The sequence below is a fragment of the Littorina saxatilis genome, linkage group LG15, assembly GCF_037325665.1.
Source record: "Littorina saxatilis isolate snail1 linkage group LG15, US_GU_Lsax_2.0, whole genome shotgun sequence".
NCBI classification, from domain to species: Eukaryota; Metazoa; Mollusca; class Gastropoda; order Littorinimorpha; family Littorinidae; genus Littorina; species Littorina saxatilis.
The window spans coordinates 39,273,998-39,292,630 of record NC_090259.1 but is presented as its reverse complement, the minus strand read 5'-3'; the positions used below and the strand labels follow the sequence as shown (position 1 = coordinate 39,292,630).

Here is an 18,633-nt window from a genome sequence, read left to right as displayed (position 1 = left end):
GTCTACCTGCGCAGGCTATCGATTAATGCGCGGTTGTATAGTTCCGTGCAAATCATTCCATTCTGTTGACACTTCTTGTCAGTTTTCCTATTTTGGACTAAAATCAAGTACACAGATATGCTGTTATTCTGCTGTGGCGGCAAAGGCAGATATTGTGTGTTCTGTATATGTTTTGGTATCGCTTAGGATAATGTTCTTTCGTCAAATGGGACTAGCAGACGAACTTTTGCACCCGTGTTCCAACGTTAAAAACTGTATGAAGTTCAGTTTTCTGGGGAAAATAGTGTATGAAACCGCTTTATGTTGTTTAAATTGATGAGATGTGTGCATTTGGTTGCGTGTGATCTGTTTATTAAATGAAATATTGTTGAAAACTGACCGTCGGATTGCAGTCTGTTGTCGAAGAAACTGAGTGAAAAGAAGGGGAACTACTCTTGTCGCTAGACAAAGTATGAGTTACTTGCCTTGCGGGAAATTGCTTGTGATGAAAGTTTGAGCACGGCAAATCTAGATTCAGAAAACAACCGAACTCATGGATTTTATATGAAGATTCATGTGTTTAGGCCTGTAGTTGTTAATTTAAATGCGGTATGTTTGTATTGTTTGCTCCAGAGATGTATACTTCGTACGTTAGAGCGTTCGGAACTTTTCAGTCGCAAAAAGTAGTACCGAAACAGAACAACTTCTCAACCCATTGCACTATCGAGGATTTAGGCTGTTGCTGGGTCGTTATTTGTTTGGTTGCTGGGTCATTATTGAAAAATAACTACCCCTACAAGTTTACAGAGGTAAAGAAGCAGAGGGGGGAATAAATATCTAAAAGTTCAGGGGACATTCGCTGTGCTGTAATGTAGACACATCAGTAGTTCGCTCAAAAGTGGCCCATAAATAACTAGTTTAATGAATGAAAAAAATAAATATTCGGCCAAAGATTGTCCTATCTTATTCTCCTGTGTCAAATAAGCGTCATTGATTGAAATAGTCCCGTCCTCAGTTCGTCAACACATTTATTCAGTGCAAGTGGGTACTTATTCGCCTAGAAAGATACAAAACCATTGGACTCAGAAATTCAAATCAGTGAGCTAGCGAGTGCACGGTCATTCGATGTACGGTGCACCGTGCTAAAACGAATTTCTCAACCGAAACAAACACACTGTCCAATATGCTGGTTCAAAAGATTACCCAACCGAATTTTGATTTGCATAATTAAACGTTAAAACTCCAATTCTTAGGCATTCCTCGTGTGTGGTGTCATCAATGTAAACCCCAAAACGAACTCGGTGCTCTTTGTGCGACTCTAAATCTGTATCTCGAGAAATGCAGGTCGCTCTTCTCTAGGGCGGAAAGTAGGATGGAAATCAAAACCATTCCGTGATACGATGGAAGAACGGTGGGAGAAATCACTTTGTCAAATCATAACCCATACACCTGGACATTTCACATGTGAATATATAAAGTGACAGGATCAATTATAATATTATTATACTCGTTGGCGGTTGCTATTAGTCGTGGGTTTTGCGTGTGTGCTGAATTGCATTTATCCCCGAGTACGCAGTAGGAGGGTCCAGCAGACTTTAATTGTGTGTCTGTCTGTCTGTCTGTCTGTGTGTGTGTGTGTGTGTGTCTGTGTGTGTGTGTGTGTGTGTCTGTCTGTCTGTCTGTCTCGACTTAACAGCTTATTGCTGGGAAACTACTGGGCGCAGTTCTTTCAAAAGTTGATACACTAACTTGATAATAGGTCCGATTGATCGTATTAAAACTTCATAATGTTACCTGGGACCTAAATGCCAAATAATCCACCAAAACGACTCTTAACGGGGGGAGTTTTTGCGGTGGGAGGCTGTTCGTTTTGCGAACAGCCAGTCACTGAACTAAAGGGGAGACTTGGGCGGCCTGAGCCGAACACGTCACAGAGTGACAAGAAAAGCATGATTTGCAAGCCAACCAACGGGTGGGGATATGGTCTCGGCAAAGAAACTACAATGCAGGGTTTGGTCTCGGTGAAAGAGAGACAGAGAGCACGAGAGAGTCTATGGCCAAAGTGATCAGTTCGATTCCCGGCATGGGCGGTCTATTTTTTTTTTTTTTTAATTCTTGTTTACTATTGTTTATTATGAACCTTTTAATGTTTTATTTTACTCTAATAGTTTTTTTATTGTGTAAAATAAATAATTTTTTTTTGTTTTTTTAATCCAAGTGATCCGGGTTCGATTCCCGGCATGGGCGGTCAATTTTTTTTTTTAATTCTTGTTTACTATTGTTTATTATGAACGTTTTAATGTTTTATTTTACTCTAATACTTTTTTTAATTGTGTAAAATAAATAAATAATCTTTTTCTTTTTAAATCCACGTGCACAAGACAAAAACTTTCATACTGGGGGAGCGAGACAGTCTGAAGAGTACTCGAGTCCAGCGCCAGCGTTTTTTATTGCCTACTTGGAAACTCTAACGTCTCATGTTTCCTTCTATTTTTAGATGTGGGTGTTACTGTTAAGCAGAACATGGATGGACACATTGTCGGATTATATACAAGTACTGCAGAAAAAAAAGTTAAAGGTCAAGCTCTCCGCCGAAAACGCACTACAACATATCCAGCATATCATTGCTGCTCTGGAAACAACAAAAAGGATGAGTTTTGTTCGCCCAATCAAGGTGACAAGTCTGCATGAAGAAGTGCATCTGTGCCTTCAGTAAGTAATCGACCGTCGAGTGTGTGTGTGTGTGTGTGTGTGTGTGTGTGTGTGTGTGTGTGTGTGTGTGTGTATGTGTGTGTATTATAAACTGTGTGTTTGTAAATGTGTGTGTGTGTGTGTGTGTGTGTGTGTGTGTGTGTGTGTGTGTGTGTGTGTGTGTTTTGAAGGAATTAAATGTGCCAATAGTTACCGTAAACTATCTTGTAAGCGCCGAGTGGGTGTAGAAAGATTGAGAAAAACTACTTTAGTGCACTCTTTATGTTCCTTATTATGGTTAAACGCGTATTTGTGAATTTCCATATTATAAGTTAAAAGGTGGTATAAAGCTTTGGAAAAACCCAGGAAACCGTTGTGTAAATATCTGAGCATGCGCACGTGTGGTCAAAACTCGTTAAAATTAACCGTACGTTTAATTTTAGCTGCGCGCGAATCTTCAAATACCAACGCTTGGGAACAACAACGGCGCTCCAAGGAAAAGGAGATTGTTCACCGGTTTGAAACAAAATCTGTCAAATAACATTGGAGTAATTTAATACCACCATATTTATCATAATGGATCTTGAAAAAGAGATATTTCTTAACTTTCATCCACTTACAACTGAAATGCATCGATACATAAAACCTTGAACGCTGTGACATTTCTGTTGTCTGCAGAGTGTTTCAGTGTTTCTGCTTGTGAAATTTAAAAGCGACAAGCAATAGTGATTGTGAACGATAACGAATGAACGATAACGACAATTCCTACAACAAGCAATTACTTTCTGTATTGCAATGAGTACGTGATGCAGAACATTACCCGCTATTACGAGCTAGTCGTGTGACAGAGAGTTTTCTTGCACACGAGACTGTAGATGTTTCACGACGGCTTTAGCCGGAGTGAAACAGCAGCAGTCGAGTGTGCAAGAACACTCTCTGTCACACGACTAGCTCGTAATGGCGATTATGTCTCACAGCTTCAACAGAGGAGAGAACAAACACGTTTTGCGTACTCACGCTTGATAAACCTAAACACAGGAGCAGCCATTGTGGAGAGATCTACTTTTTGACGAAAGTGAACGAACAACTATGAATGACGTCTCGGTATATGTGAATGACGTCACAGTCATCGTCACAGTCTGTATCTTTTGAAGCATTCCATTCTTCATGACGTCTTTCTGTGTCTGCATCCGCGAAATGTTTGTTCTTTCCGGGGTCTTTGTCATCTATGTTCAGAACTCTGTCCTTCTAGTTTCAGACTAACAGGCCTCCTGAGCGAGCCACTTTCCAAGGGAAGCTAAACTCGCGTATGGAAACAGTACTGTAGTCTGGGATGCCGTTTTCAGTATTCTCAGCGTTGAAGAATTTGTAAAGAGAAGACACGACAACAGCAGGAGAAATAAAAGTCGTGTGTGCATTTTTTGGCTTTTGGAGGGACGATTTCGAGTTTGAATCCGTTCTTGCACATGCTCCAAAGCGTGTAACATACAATCTTGCACACGTTTGCTTTAGTAGTGGCAAAGAAGGAAAGCGTGTGACATTACAAGATGTTTGGTGGCTTGTTGACAGACCAGCTTTTTTGTTGGTCCAAGGGGACCATATCGTCTTTTGTTTCATCTTTATCGACCTAGGCCGAAGGCCGCGGTTGATAAATATGAGACAAAAGGCGATATGCTCCCCGAGGACCAACAACTAAATGCTGGCCTGACGACAAGCCACCAAACATCGTTTTTGTTATCATTTTGGTTGTGCAACAAAATGCACAAAAACCCACAGGGAGACGAATAGTTAGAATCCAACTTGGGCCACAAAGCATCGTCACAGTAGCTCGAGATAACACGTCAACCTTGTATGTGACGTCAAACGTAGCTTGTTGACGCTTTTCTTCCAGTCTGAAAATGTACAGAGCTGCGATCATACGTGTGAGTTCAGTAAGTGTTGAGCATATTTCTTTTCTTTTTAAGTGTTTATGACTTTTAGTTGTGGATTTTGCGATTACAGAGATAAGTTCCAAATTGACCATAAGTCGCCGCGGTAATTATCAACATTGATTGGGTCTTTGCGAGTGAATGTGTTCAATCGTTGCCCTCGAAAACACAAATCCAAAGCCGCGATGATGCCACACATCAAACAAGCCTGATTGGCTTTTACTTCAGTTGACAAACCACGTTTCACCTGAAAGCTCAAACATATTCACCACCTCGATTTATTGCATGGGAAACATGAGACTTATTTCCCAGGTGTTTGTGAATGAAAACTCGTGAAAATGATGACAATTCTTTTTATTTTACACCGTAAACGATCTCTAGTTGTGAACGACAGCACTGAAATATCGCCCGACATACATTTGCCAGGATACCGACTTTGGAACTCGTGACGTCAAATGTTCGAAACTAAATCCAACATTTGTTTCCAAAATACCTCATGTTTGGCCAATGTGTTGCTTCTCCAGCTAGTCTGGGGACTCGTGGCAGGATACTGCATATCATTGAACAAAGCACCAAAATTGGCATACATATACCTTTTTACATTCTCTATCGAATAAGAGGATGACACAACTGATCGGAAAAGCTCATGACCTTCAAACCTATACTCTTCATAAAAAGAAACGCATCAATTCTAAAAGTCTCTATACTGCCAGTTTCTGTCAGAATCAGGTTTGCAAAATAAGAAAAAGAAAGCCCTTTAGTATTCCTAATGGCATGAGAGGATGACAATTTGATTAAATCATCACGATTATACTCGGCATAAAAAATAAAGCATCATTTCCTAAAATCGCACATAAAATTAGCAAGTTAGTAAAAGTGCAAATCAGAGCAAGAACACATTCTTTTAGTATCCCCTGCGACAATTAAACACACAAAAGCATGCAGTCTCAAGTTCACAGTGAAAGAAATACATCTTTCACAAAATTGTAAACTCGGTTTCGGGGCGCGTGTTGTTCGTTTTACTCGCGAAAAGGGAAACGATGCCTACGCGACATCTTCTCAAACTTTCGCAAAACAGCAATGTTTGATGGATCCATATCTGCTTATCAGAGTAAACAATGTATCCATTGGAAAGGTAACAAGGTCACTAAATCGCTTGACACGCATTTTGAGTGATCATGAGCTTGATATCACTTACCTCACTTTCCCGCAAACAACAATACAGAACTTCCGTCTATCTCGATGTTTATGAGGCCTGGATGTCACTTCTGTAGCATGAGCCGCCACAGGAGCACATGACTTCCTTCTGCCTTGTTCTGAGGTATAAAAGAAGGCCAGTATATATATGGCCAGCGGCTATGTCAACCATGCCAATGACAGACATTCGGGTCTCCTGCCAGGAAGCCAAACTGCAGCTAGCCAAGCTAAAAATAGAGGAAAGAGAGCAGACTCTTGTCACAAACATGTGAAGAGAGAGGATGGATACACCTCCCCTACAATAGGAAAGGGCACCACCTCCCACTCCCCCCGAGACCCATGAGCCTGTTGCGTCGCTTGCGCACGGTCAGCAGCCGCATCTACTGGGACAAGGCAGTCTGTCAGTGTGGCAAGACTGGACACCTCACACACGTGTTTGAAGGTTGTGACACTCAAGGAAGAGATGGCTAGTCTCATCCGCTACAGAAGGGAGAATGCCCTCAGTCTGGGAGACTTTCTCCGCCCACACCCATCACTCGGAGAGATACCGATGATGGTCTTGGTCACCAACCTGTTCACCTCAACTGTTGCGAGCTGGTTCTAGTGTGCTTGCAGCAGATCCAGCACAGCACAGATCCACTTCTGGAATCTTAAGCTAAATGTGTCTCAAGGCACACATTTTGTAGTCCTGGCATCCTGAAAGGCAGAGGCCCCAACCTACAGGTTTGCTTCCATACCAAAAACGCCTCCTGAGACACGGAAACTTGGGAGCAGAGGCAACAGCTCCGCTTGAACCTCAGAAACCAAATGTGCCTCCATACACACAGATCCCTTAGACAGCCGAGGCTGTGGCCTCTAAGGTTCTCTTGTACCAAACCGCCTCCTGACTCTGCATCAGATTGCTTGCGTTGGCATCTGCTTACATAGACCCACATTAAGTCACCACCGAGTGGTAGACACAGACGACATTTGGTAGCACTGACTGCCAGCTCCACGGTAATGCGTACCCCTAGCGCGGCTCTGCTTGGGTGGGAATAGTCTGAGCAAAACACTATGTGTTACTCCATACCCCCCGCCCTCCATGGAACTTCTTGACCCCAACATATTGGGTGGGGAGTTTGCCCAGTCGGTAGAGGCGCTGGCTTTAAAACCGGTTGTTACTATCAGCGTGGGTTCAACCCCCAAGTTCGGCTCGAGATGTATGTCCCAGAGTCAACTTCGTGCAGACTCTCCTCGGTGTCCGAACACCCCCCGTGTGCACGCATGCGCACGATAAAGATCCCAGGGTCACAGCGAAAGCCTCAGGCCTTGGAAACACGAATACATGCATGCAAAAATATGAAGCCCGGGTGTCCGTTCGGCCAACAGCCAATAAAGTAACCATTTCAGCACTGACCCAAGACGACCCAACCCGGTCCCTAGCTCATTTCAGGTCTCCTCTAGCAGCCCCCCCCCCCCCCCCCCGCCCCCGCCCCCTTGCATTTTTATTTTTTATTTTCATACAAAGCCGGATTTTTTCCTTGTAACATGCCCCTAATGGCTTAGCCGTGAGGGCGTAAAACTTACATTTTCTCTTTCTGGCCAGTGGTGTTTCCCTCGACGTTGAGTGAAATGACCTTGAAGATGTGGGTCGTTTACTTCTCTTGTCTCCTTTCCTTGTGTTGAACATCAGAACTTCGGAAACTGACGACACTGACTTCTGCTTGTTGCTGATCTCCGTCAAAGTCGAACCAGACACGTACACGTTTCCATGCATTATCATACCTGTGAGTGCACGCAGACTTTCGGGAACAACGTCTGCTGAGGCCTTAACAGTACCGTCAAAACAATAGTCTTTGGAAAGGATATCTTTACGGACAATCTGTGCGGCACGTGCAAGATGAAATGCGTCATCATCTAATGTTCTTGCAAAATTCAGCAAACTGCTGACGTCTGTATCGAAAATAAGGGCAGTTTCTTTCCCTTGCCTTTGAGCTTGCGGATTTGGCACCATATGAAGAAGTCTTTCTTTGAGTCTTGTTGTATGAACCTTTTTGTTATATGAACAGTCCAGCTCACGAAACTGGCTGTCATACACTTTGCACAGTTGAGACATTTTGAACAGTGACATGGACTTGCTTTCTCTCTCTTCTTCAATGAAAGAAAGGAGTTGACTTAACACTGTTAACTCATTTTGTTCGTGTGCGTCATTAATTCCCCGTTCTGCTAAGGCTTTTTTAGATTTATTGTACAAAGTCAACTTGCAAGATGAATGATATTTGGCGTCCAAGGCATGCATATCCCCCTCTGATAATTTTCCCAAGAGTGATCGGTCCTGCACAATCTCTGCATATTCACGAATTGATTGGTCGATGGTAAATGTACATGCGTTCACAAGTTTTTCAGAAGTACCATCTTTTCCGCATCGCGGTCACACACAGGTCCTATCGTCCTCCTTGTTTTGACGGGGCTGTGCAGTTCTTTCTGGTCATTATCTTCTTCTTTCAAGTATCTCTTCTCAGCACGAGCAACTTTCTGGTTATCAAATTTGTTCCTGCAGCTTTTTTCTCTTCAAAGGTTGTCTTCATATCGTTACCTTGTTCAAGGAGATCCTTGTTCAAAACAAACACAGACGAATCCCCAAGGGCTTCAAGTTTCAAAATATTGTCGACGACACGACCGTACCCAGTCTGCACGCCAGCTTTGGCAAATGTTGATTGTGTCGGATTTACTAATTTTTCTTCTGTTTCTGTTTGGCATATCGCACATAAAGACCAGTCGACCAGGGCACGGGCCTCCAACATTGATGGGTGTGAATTACCTTCATGAACCGCTTCTTCTGAAGACTCCTCTTGTGTTGGCAGTGGTCTGGGATCCAAGCTTTTTTCCTGGACAGATTCCGGGAGATTGTGAGGGTCCAGGGAAGTCTCTGCATCCAGGATGAGATAACCTAATGAAAACAAACAAGGGCAATAAATCAACTGCAAAACAATTTTGTTGGTGACTTAATCAAACACACACACATACACACACACACACACACACACACACCTAATACACAAGCGAGCAGGCATATGCCCCCCCCCCCCCCCCTCGCCTCATACCTTCGCGAACCGTGTCTTCAGAAGACGTTCCTTGTTTTGGCAGTGGTCTTGAATCCATGCTTTCTCTTGACTGATGCAAGGGTCAGGAAACGTCTCTGTATCCAGAGTAATAAAACCGAATCAAATACAGACAAACAAGGAAATAAATCACATGAAAGACAATGCTGTATGCGACTAAACTACCCCCCCCCCCACACACACACACACACATAAAAACACACACATACATTCTCTCTCTCTCTCTCTCCACACACACACCCACACAGGCACGCACACGGCACACACACATACGCACACACTAACACACACCCCCACACAAACACAGACACGCACGCACACACACACACATACACACACACGTACCAACACGCATGGCTAGAATATTAGGTTACATTATAATTATGTGACATGATCGTCTACGGCTCTGTGCAGCGAATGAGAGAACCCAGTAGTGACCGCACGCAAAACGCACGTGGATTGAATGAAGCATGCACTTCAAATGTCTGTGTTTTCTTATGATACATACTGTATAATGTTAATAGACTTGTCGTACCGATTTCTGTACAAGCAATAACATCATCAAGATTCAAGAGTTAATTACCAATTACCTACATATCGAAGATGTACAAAATTCAATTTGATTTCTGACTGCCAGGGCCACATAAAAACGAAAGCAAGGTAAACACGAACAGATCTAAACAGCTAGGCGTTTCCAAGATTTTGTGTCAACAAATAGTCTAGTGTTGAAACAGTGTTACGGACAATAGCCGCTGCTTTCACAGGAACTCTTATTTTCCCAGGACGATCGTAGCCTGGAACCATCTACAGGACGATCAAGTTCTGGCAGGATCTATGGAGATCTTTAAATCTGATCTCCACCCAGTTTAGGACTTATTTATATGCGCACCTCCCTTCCGTCGATCAAATGACAGAAGTGGTTTTTCAACGTATTGACACAGATACAGATCTGGCATTCATTGCAATCACTTTCGCGCCCCCCTCACCCCCTCCCGTCTACCCACCCTCCCCCCTCCCCATTAAAAACATGTATACATGTAACTGAAAGCATCTTACCGTTTACTCGAAGGTCGTGGGTGCAAAATATATAGCAGGCGCCTTCCTTCTGCAAACTCAAACGCCATTCTGTTGCTCTTCAAGCAGACGACAAGTATTCCGCGCAAAGCGATACGTCTAAAATCTGATTGGCTAATAATCCCAAGGTTGCGGATAACTCGCGTTGGAGTTATCTCCCGCACTGCGTTGTTTACCTTCGAAACGATTTTTATTTAATTAATTTTTTCACCCTTTCATACTTGCTGGATGACTTGTGTCATCCTCTTAATCGATTCTTTGTACTTTTATGTGCAATTGCTGAGAAAACTACAATTTGTTCAATGATTTGCAGTATTGTGGTGTATTCTTGCCACGAGTCCCCAGACTAAGAGGGTTTCAGCGTGAACTCAACATAAGGTGCCAGCATAGATTACAACAGAAGCTGAGAAACATGACATCAAATGATCGGACTACTTTTAAGCTCGGATGCACGAAAACACCCATTGTAAACAGACTTTCGGATCAGGCGTCGAGGCCGTGTATAGACGCAGTGATGTGTCCAAAAACATAACAACACACGTCTTACCGCATTATAGTGTACTAAAGAAGTTACACAATGTTATATTGTAACTCACGTTGGAAATATCTCGCGACTTTCTTTGTTTAGTGGGGCACTGACGGGGGTCGAGGCTTAAAGAAAGTCGCGAGGGATTCCAAACGTGAGTTATAAATAGAACATTGTGTAATCTCTATAAAACGATCTTTTCATGAAACTTTAAATGAGAGTTGCTACGAATAAAATCCCCAGACACATATTTTTCATTTGTTTGATAAATGTCTTAAATTACGTCATATCCTTTTTTTTTTTAAGTTGAAGGGACACTGTTTCGTTCTCACTTTTCTATTTGCACGCAATACAGAATAATTATTCGAGCGATTAATGACGGGATGGTGCGCTGCAGTCACAGGAGCTTGTATCAAAGCGCCGGTCGATTATCCTTTACTCCTTCATCATCACTGTACCTTACTACTACTATTCATACAAGGAATATAACGCGGGACGCTCGCACTGCCGACTCGCTCCGTTTCAAGCTTACTACATGTACATCGCTTTTGGCACCCCCTTCCCGAACGCATGAGGCTCAGACACAAACTAAAATGATTATATCTTTCACTTCAAGTAACAAACTCGAAATAACCACTCACCAACTTCGAGAAGATTGCCAAGAACTGGCGCCACACCAAGCGGGGAACCGATGTTGTCGGGAAATCGAAAGTACATCTCGCGTCGATGTTTTCCCCTTTTCGTCCGCTCTCAAGTATGTAGCGGCCTGCACTCTGTCTACTGCAACTGATAAGGAACACAAGAGACACAAAACATTCTCGTTCGGCTTTAAATTTGACTGAGCCGTTTCCTTCCATAAACACCATTTCCACTCGATTGGCGAACATGAATAAATGAAAGCTTTTTTTCTGATTGGTGTGAAGTGTACTTTCGATTTCCTGACAACATCGGTGTGTTGACACACACCTTACTCCTACCAACCCACCAACCCACCACCCCCAGGTGAATTTGATCAGAGCAAAATGAACTGACTACATATATCATTTGCTTGATTTCTGTTTACACATACGCTTCTAATGCAGGTTAAACTCAAGCAGATGCTTAGTCATCATTTTCAGTTCTCATTTGAGTTATGTGCATTTGTTCAGAAACCATGTCGCAAAGGTATTTTTGTGGTAAGTTTCCAGGTTCCATTCTGGCCACCGTCACAGAGAAAAGGGGTAGACATGTTTGCATAGAAACATATCTAATTAACAATTGTTATTCCGAGTGACCGTACATTACGTTATTTCTCACGAGAAACTGATCCTGCACAGGGTACAGTACCAGGAAAACGCCCACCCACTACTAAGTTAATGCAAAAGGGGGTGGATGCTCGCGCGCAAGGTAGTTTACGGTACTAGTGAGTCCTTGCAGACCATTTTTCAATTTGCTAGTTCTCCCATCAAGTCAACATGTATGCATCTTTTCCACAAGACATCTTTCTTATAGTTATGTATTTGTAAAATAATTGATCCTTCGTCGTTTTCTTCATCTGCTGTTTGTATGCATATAAGTTTGTTTCATGACTATGAGAGTGATCTTAGTAAGTACAGGACTTTTGTGACGTATTGCCTATTGCTGCAAACATCATTGTTATCTATGTTCGTTTTCAGACAAATGAAACAACACGTGCAAACGTCAATGGGTGTTGACTTAAGACTGCACACAAGTTACCCGCCACTTAAAGGTAAAGACATGCCATTAGTACTCGATATTCCTCTTTCAATGGTTAATTTACCACTAGCATCAATTATAGAACCATGTCCCGCATGTTGGCAATTCGGGTGACTCCCGTAATAAACCAACCGTGTCATTTGCAGCACTATATTAGCGCTATATTAGGTAACTCTATTGATACACATCGAAGAATACAGTAGTGATTAGCGCTATTGACACAAGCACGCGTAACTTTATCACTACAACTCAATTATGCTACGTGTTGATATCACTTTCATTGGAAGACCGAATGTTTGTTATCACTAGTATTTGTTCAACCCTGCAGAGACTTCTCTCTTCCCCCCTCCCACTGTGCGTGTGTGTCTCTCTGTGCCTCTGTCTGTATTGTACAGTTCCTTTAAAACTTTTATTGAACGAGAAAAATATTTTGATTGTATAACTTCAGGTGTGTTTAGATGTGCCTTAACTCGCTTCAGGTTATGTGTTTCCTCAATCAACAGTCATACATTCCGTTATGCTCAAGCGAAATAAAGTAAATTTGGCCCTTTTTGTAAATTAGTCGAAATTACTACATTTAGTCAAGCTTTCGAACTCACGGAATGAACGCACTGTATTTTTTTCACCAAAACAGTACAGCTTCATCAATCCCCGCGAGAAGGAAATCGCTCACCTCCCACGTGCAAAACGCAGTGATATGCACACGCCAGAATAGCGCGGTAGCGTATTGTGCTAAGCAGGAAAGCGCGCTTTTCTGTATTCGTGTTAACTTTTTGAGCTTGTTTTGAATACAACATATGATATCTATCTGCTTTTGGAATCAGGAAATGATAGAGAATAAGATGAAATCATTTTTAGATCGATTTCTTAGATTTGAATCGTAGTACTAATTAATCTATTTTGTGTGAGTGCATGTGCTACATACTGCATTACAGCTGGTTACTGTCCACCAGAGCTGTACCGAACACACACTCATATGCTCATTCCATTCTTATCAGTCACTCCCACAAATTAATTGTCCACACCAGTTGTTTGCAGTTAGTCCACGTAAAGTGAAATGTTAATTGAAAGAAAGGTTTTTATGATTTTAACTTTTGTGAAAAATCATAGCAAATACAACATCACTTTTTCAAAAACATATTTACAAAAAACAAGACAAAGTTTAGCATCCAATAGCACAGCAGCTCACTGCTGACCGATTGTCTCCCCTGCCCTTCTGTTGGGTCAACCAAAGGGGGGGAAAACAACAACAAAACCAAAAAAACACAACAAAAAAACAAATGTACAAACATGGAAACGTTTAGCATAAAATACAACTGTACACAACCATGGAAAAGTTAGCATCAAATAGCACAGCAGGGCACTGCTGACCGATTGTCTCCCTTGCTCTTCTGTTGGGTCAAGCGAAGGGATTGAAAGTAGCAAAAGAAACATCAACTTGCCAAAATCATATTTACCAAGGAATAAGACGAAACAGTTTTGCGTCAATAGCCCAGCATAGCAGCTGACTTATTGTCTCCCCAGCCCTACTGTTGGGTGAAACAAAGGGGGCCCTTTGCTGGTCACAAAAACGACTGAGGCAGGCCTACAGAACTGAAAAAATAGTAGAAAGAGCCCGGGGATTACTTCCCTCGACCTGACCCTAAGGATCAACCAGGTTAGTAAGTATATCAAAAAAGAATGCCAGATGCCACAGTCGCGGGCTACTCAACCCAAACCACTCAGGGCGAAGGGAAGTAGGCTGTGGACCGATGCGATCTGTGAACTAAAGCTTAAGCTTCGGTTCCAGACCAATCAATGACGGTACTGCACCGAAGCTCAAACGGTGGTGTCAGCTCACCCTGGCAGGCATGCACGAACAAGAAAAACCAAGTAGAGCAGGAAACTGATCCCAACATACAAAAACCTCCTATTAAAATGGACATCAACCAATGAAATGCAACAAAGCTCAAGAGCCACTAAGTTACCAAAACGCATGCCTCCATTGATAAAATGGAGGAGGGGTGGGAGGCGGAAAAATGTTCACCAAATCCAAAAACCTGACCTTTCAGCTTGCTGGAATCTTGCGTAGTGACGCTAGGCTGCTCTGTGAGGGGCACTGGCCCATATAATTCTGTGCACTGGCCGCCGCATCGGTCGGTCCAGCGGCCCGCTACGAGCCAATCAAATAAAGGCGCAAGCAATCACACAAACTGCCCATCACCACGCTCGCGTGGCGAGAAGCTCTTTTGTGTGAGTGCATGTGCTACATACTGCACTACAGCTGGTTACTGTCCACAAGAGCTGTACAGAACATACACTCATATGCTCGTTCCATTTTTATCAGTCGCTCCCACAAATTAATTGTCCACACCAGTTGTTTGCAGTTAGTCCACGTAAAGTGAAATGTTAATTGAAAGAAAGGTTTTTATGATTTTAACTTTTGTGAAAAATCATAGCAAATACAACATCAATTTTTCAAAAACATATTTACAAAAAACATGACAAAGTTTAGCATCCAATAGCACAGCAGGGCACTGCTGACCGATTGTCTCCCCTGCCCTTCTGTTGGGTCAAACAAAGGGGGGGGGGGGGGGGGGGGAAACAACAACAAAACCAAAAAAACACAACAAAAAAACAAATGTACAAACATGGAAACGTTTAGCATAAAATACAACTGTACACAACCATGGAAAAGTTAGCATCAATTAGCACAGCAGGGCACTGCTGACCGATTGTCTCCCTTGCTCTTCTGTTGGGTCAAGCGAAGGGATTGAAAGTAGCAAAAGAAACATCAACTTGCCAAAATCATATTTACCAAGGAATAAGACGAAACAGTTTTGCGTCAATAGCCCAGCATAGCAGCTGACTTATTGTCTCCCCAGCCCTACTGTTGGGTGAAACAAAGGGGGCCCTTTGCTGGTCACAAAAACGACTGAGGCAGGCCTACAGAACTGAAAAAATAGTAGAAAGAGCCCGGGGATTACTTCCCTCGACCCGACCCTAAGGATCAACCAGGTTAGTAAGTATATCAAAAAAGAATGCCAGATGCCACAGTCGCGGGCTACTCAACCCAAACCACTCAGGGCGAAGGGAAGTAGGCTGTGGACCGATGCGATCTGTGAACTAAAGCTTAAGCTTCGGTTCCAGACCAATCAATGACGGTACTGCACCGAAGCTCAAACGGTGGTGTCAGCTCACCCTGGCAGGCATGCACGAACAAGAAAAACCAAGTAGAGCAGGAAACTGATCCCAACATACAAAAACCTCCTATTAAAATGGACATCAACCAATGAAATGCAACAAAGCTCAAGAGCCACTAAGTTACCAAAACGCATGCCTCCATTGATAAAATGGAGGAGGGGTGGGAGGCGGAAAAATGTTCACCAAATCCAAAAACCTGACCTTTCAGCTTGCTGGAATCTTGCGTAGTGACGCTAGGCTGCTTTGTGCGGGGCACTGGCCGCCGCATCGGTCGGTTCCAGCGGCCCGCTACGAGCCAATCAAAGGCGCATGCAATCACACAAACTGCCCATCGCCACGCGAGCGTGGCGAGAAGTTCTTTTGTGTGAGTGCATGCGGCTACGTACTACATTACAGCTGGTTACTGTCCACAAGAGCTGTACAGAACACCCACTCATACGCTCGTTCCATTCTTATCAGTCGCTCCCACAAATTAATTGTCCACACCAGTTGTTTGCAGTTAGTCCACGTAAAGTGAAATGTTAATTGAAAGAAAGGTTTTTATGATTTTAACTTTTGTAAAAAATCATAGCAAATTCAACATCAATTTTTGAAAAACATATTTACAAAAAACAAGACAAAGTTTAGCATCCAATAGCACAGCAGGGCACTGCTGACCGATTGTCTCCCCTGCCCTTCTGTTGGGTCAACCAAGGGGCCACAAACACTTCTCTTTTGTCTTAAAAAAGGAGTGTTGACCCCCAAAGAAGGTAGGGACTGAGAGATGGACTGAACTGCAAATTACCTGGCTTGCTTTTTTACTGTACACAATGCACAAATACACCGCTCTGGACTTCCTGTTGTCTCGGGGCAATCTTTTGTGTCCGTGAAGTCCACAGGCCTGAGAACCCTCAAGACCTGTAACAGAAGAAAACAATGCCGCGGCAGAGAAAAGCTTGTGTATTGCATGGCACTTAACGTTCTACTTAGTACCTGGCCAAAGTGAGTAGATCCTGCATCGAAGTTACAAGGCCGACAATCTCTGAGCGCAACGGATGTATTTCTTATATGCGTCTGACGACCATCTACCCAAGAGCCTAATTTGGCTATCAGACATGCCTTGCGCAGCTGCCGTAGTGGCCGCCCCAATACGAAAACTGTGTGATTTGAACTGCTCGGGGGACAGCTCGCAAAAATTTAGGGCATAGCGCAGCTGCTTAGTAAACTGAGCTCGAGTTACTGGGGAATGGGGTGCAGTCAGGAAAAGAGGTCCGGCTGCTGTCCCCCTCAAAGTGATATAAGATTTCATGATGCCCACGGGGCAATCAGGGGCTTCTTGTGATGCTTTCGCTGTCAGAACTAATGGCTCCCCTTTACTGTGCTTATATCTAACAAATTTGATTGACATTGAAGTATTGTCGAAAGTCACTTGTTCCAGTTGTAATAGGTTATGGTTTATCGCTTTCGCTGACAGAATTGTAATTTCTCCAATGCGCAAAAACGCATGAAAAGCCAACCCGAACATGGCCTGATACAATAAGCAGTCGTTCTTGCCAGATGTTGTGACTTTCAGAGCTTGAAGTAGCCTATGCAGTATAGGTTTGGTAATAGGCAGTCTAACCTCAAATTTCTGGTGCTGCTTGTGACATGCCTGAAGCAACTTTTGCACTAAAAACCCCGAAGTAGGATCACTCCAGTCGTTAATTTTATGTACGTAGCCAACTGCTGACACATGAGCTGATATCGTAGAAGGTGAATAGCCTTCCTGGTAGAGATGGGATATAAACAGAGACAATTGCAGAGTGGGAGAACCCTCGCCACCTGCACCTCTAGCCTGAATGAGTTCTGCCCTTTTGATGGTAGCGGGAATTTTAGTTCGACAAATTCCCCCGTCCAAATCTTCTGTTTTATCTTAAGTGGCACCAGTGATTGTAGGCCCATCGCGGCTGATGTAAACCCTCCAGACGTACCTGCTATGTGTTCGGTGACTGCAAAAGTGGCTGCAGCGCAGGCTTGGTTGGCCAGGTCCTCACGACTGGGATCTGCCTGGTCTTCCTGGCTTGGTGTTGTCAGGTCTGTAATGCTCGGTTCTGCCGACTGTTGTGGTTGGGGGCTGTGCTGAGGTTGAAGCTAGAGGATCCCCTGTCGTCTTTGTGGCCCTCTTATTTGCAGGCCTCGTCTGTCTATTCTGGGCTGCAGGTCCAGTGCGGGTAGCTTGTGTTTAGGCCTCTATCCGACAGAATAGAGCATTTTGGTAGTAGTGACTGGCTTACAGCTCATACCCGAGCTTACTGTTTCGTCCCACTGCTTAGTACTAGCTGCATAACAGGCTGCTGGTGCTCAGGCACTGAAATAAAAGTGGTTAAAATAACCAGGTTGCTGGTGCTCAGGCACTGGAATAAAAGTGGTTAAAACCAATGCGTAACTTGTGTCTGTGTTTCAAGCGCATACCAAATGGCTGTGTTTCCAGCGCATACAAAATGGCTGTGTTTCGAGCGCATATGAAATGGCTGTGTTTCCAGCGCATACAAAATGGCTGTTGGCGCGCAGGCAACTGGAATTAAAGTGGTTAAACAATGAGGCTGTTGGTGCTCAGGCAACTGAAATAAACGTGGTTAAACTGAGTTTCATGCAGAAAACGTGTGGCTGTGTTTCAATGCACTCAAAATGGCTGTGTTTCCCGCACATACAAATTGTGGCTGTGTTTCCAGCGCACCTAAACTGGCTGTGTTTCAAGCCAGACAAGTTGTGGCTGTGTCTCAAGCGCACGCAACATGGCCGTGTTTCAAGCACCTACAAATTGTGGCTGTGTTTCAAGCGCACATAAACTGGCTGTGTTTCAAGCGCAGAAAGTTGTGGCTGTGTCTCAAGCGCACGCAAAATGGCTGTGTTTCGAGCACATAAAAATTGTGGCTGTGTTTCAATCGCACATAAACTGGCTGTGTTTCAAGCGCAGCAAACTGGTGGCTGTGTTTCAAGCGCACACAAAACACGATTGGAGCTGTGGCTGTTGGTGCCCAGGCAAGTGGAATTAAAGTGGTTAACACAATGAGGCTGTTGGTGCTCAGGCAACTGGAATTAAAGTGGTTACCCAACCAGGCTGTTGGTGCTCAGGCAACTGGAATTAAAGTGGTTACCCAACCAGGCTGTTGGTGCCCAGGCAACTGGAATTAAAGTGGTTAACACAATGAGGCTGTTGGTGCTCAGGCAACTGGAATTAAAGTGGTTAACACAACGAGGCTGTTGGTGCTTAGGCAAC

At 43.6% G+C, this 18,633-nt stretch overlaps 1 protein-coding gene and 1 long non-coding RNA gene across 3 annotated transcripts in view; one reads left to right on the top strand and one right to left on the bottom strand.

Moving 5' to 3' along the window:
* Positions 1 to 13,224, top strand: part of LOC138949294 (uncharacterized) — a 33,251-nt gene extending 20,027 nt beyond the window's left edge. For both annotated transcript variants that reach the window (XM_070321081.1, XM_070321080.1), the window contains 2 exons: positions 2,477 to 2,691; positions 12,152 to 13,224. In XM_070321081.1, coding sequence (XP_070177182.1) covers positions 2,477 to 2,691; positions 12,152 to 12,326 — 390 coding nt within the window. In that variant the 3' untranslated portion in view covers positions 12,327 to 13,224. The remainder of the gene's footprint in view (positions 1 to 2,476; positions 2,692 to 12,151) is intronic.
* LOC138948119 (uncharacterized) lies at positions 8,588 to 10,071 on the bottom strand. The gene is made up of 3 exons (XR_011449893.1): positions 9,953 to 10,071; positions 8,879 to 8,973; positions 8,588 to 8,724 (listed from the first exon to the last, which is right to left on the bottom strand). It is a non-coding gene; the product is annotated as an uncharacterized lncRNA (long non-coding RNA).
* Positions 13,225 to 18,633: the final 5,409 nt, after the last annotated feature.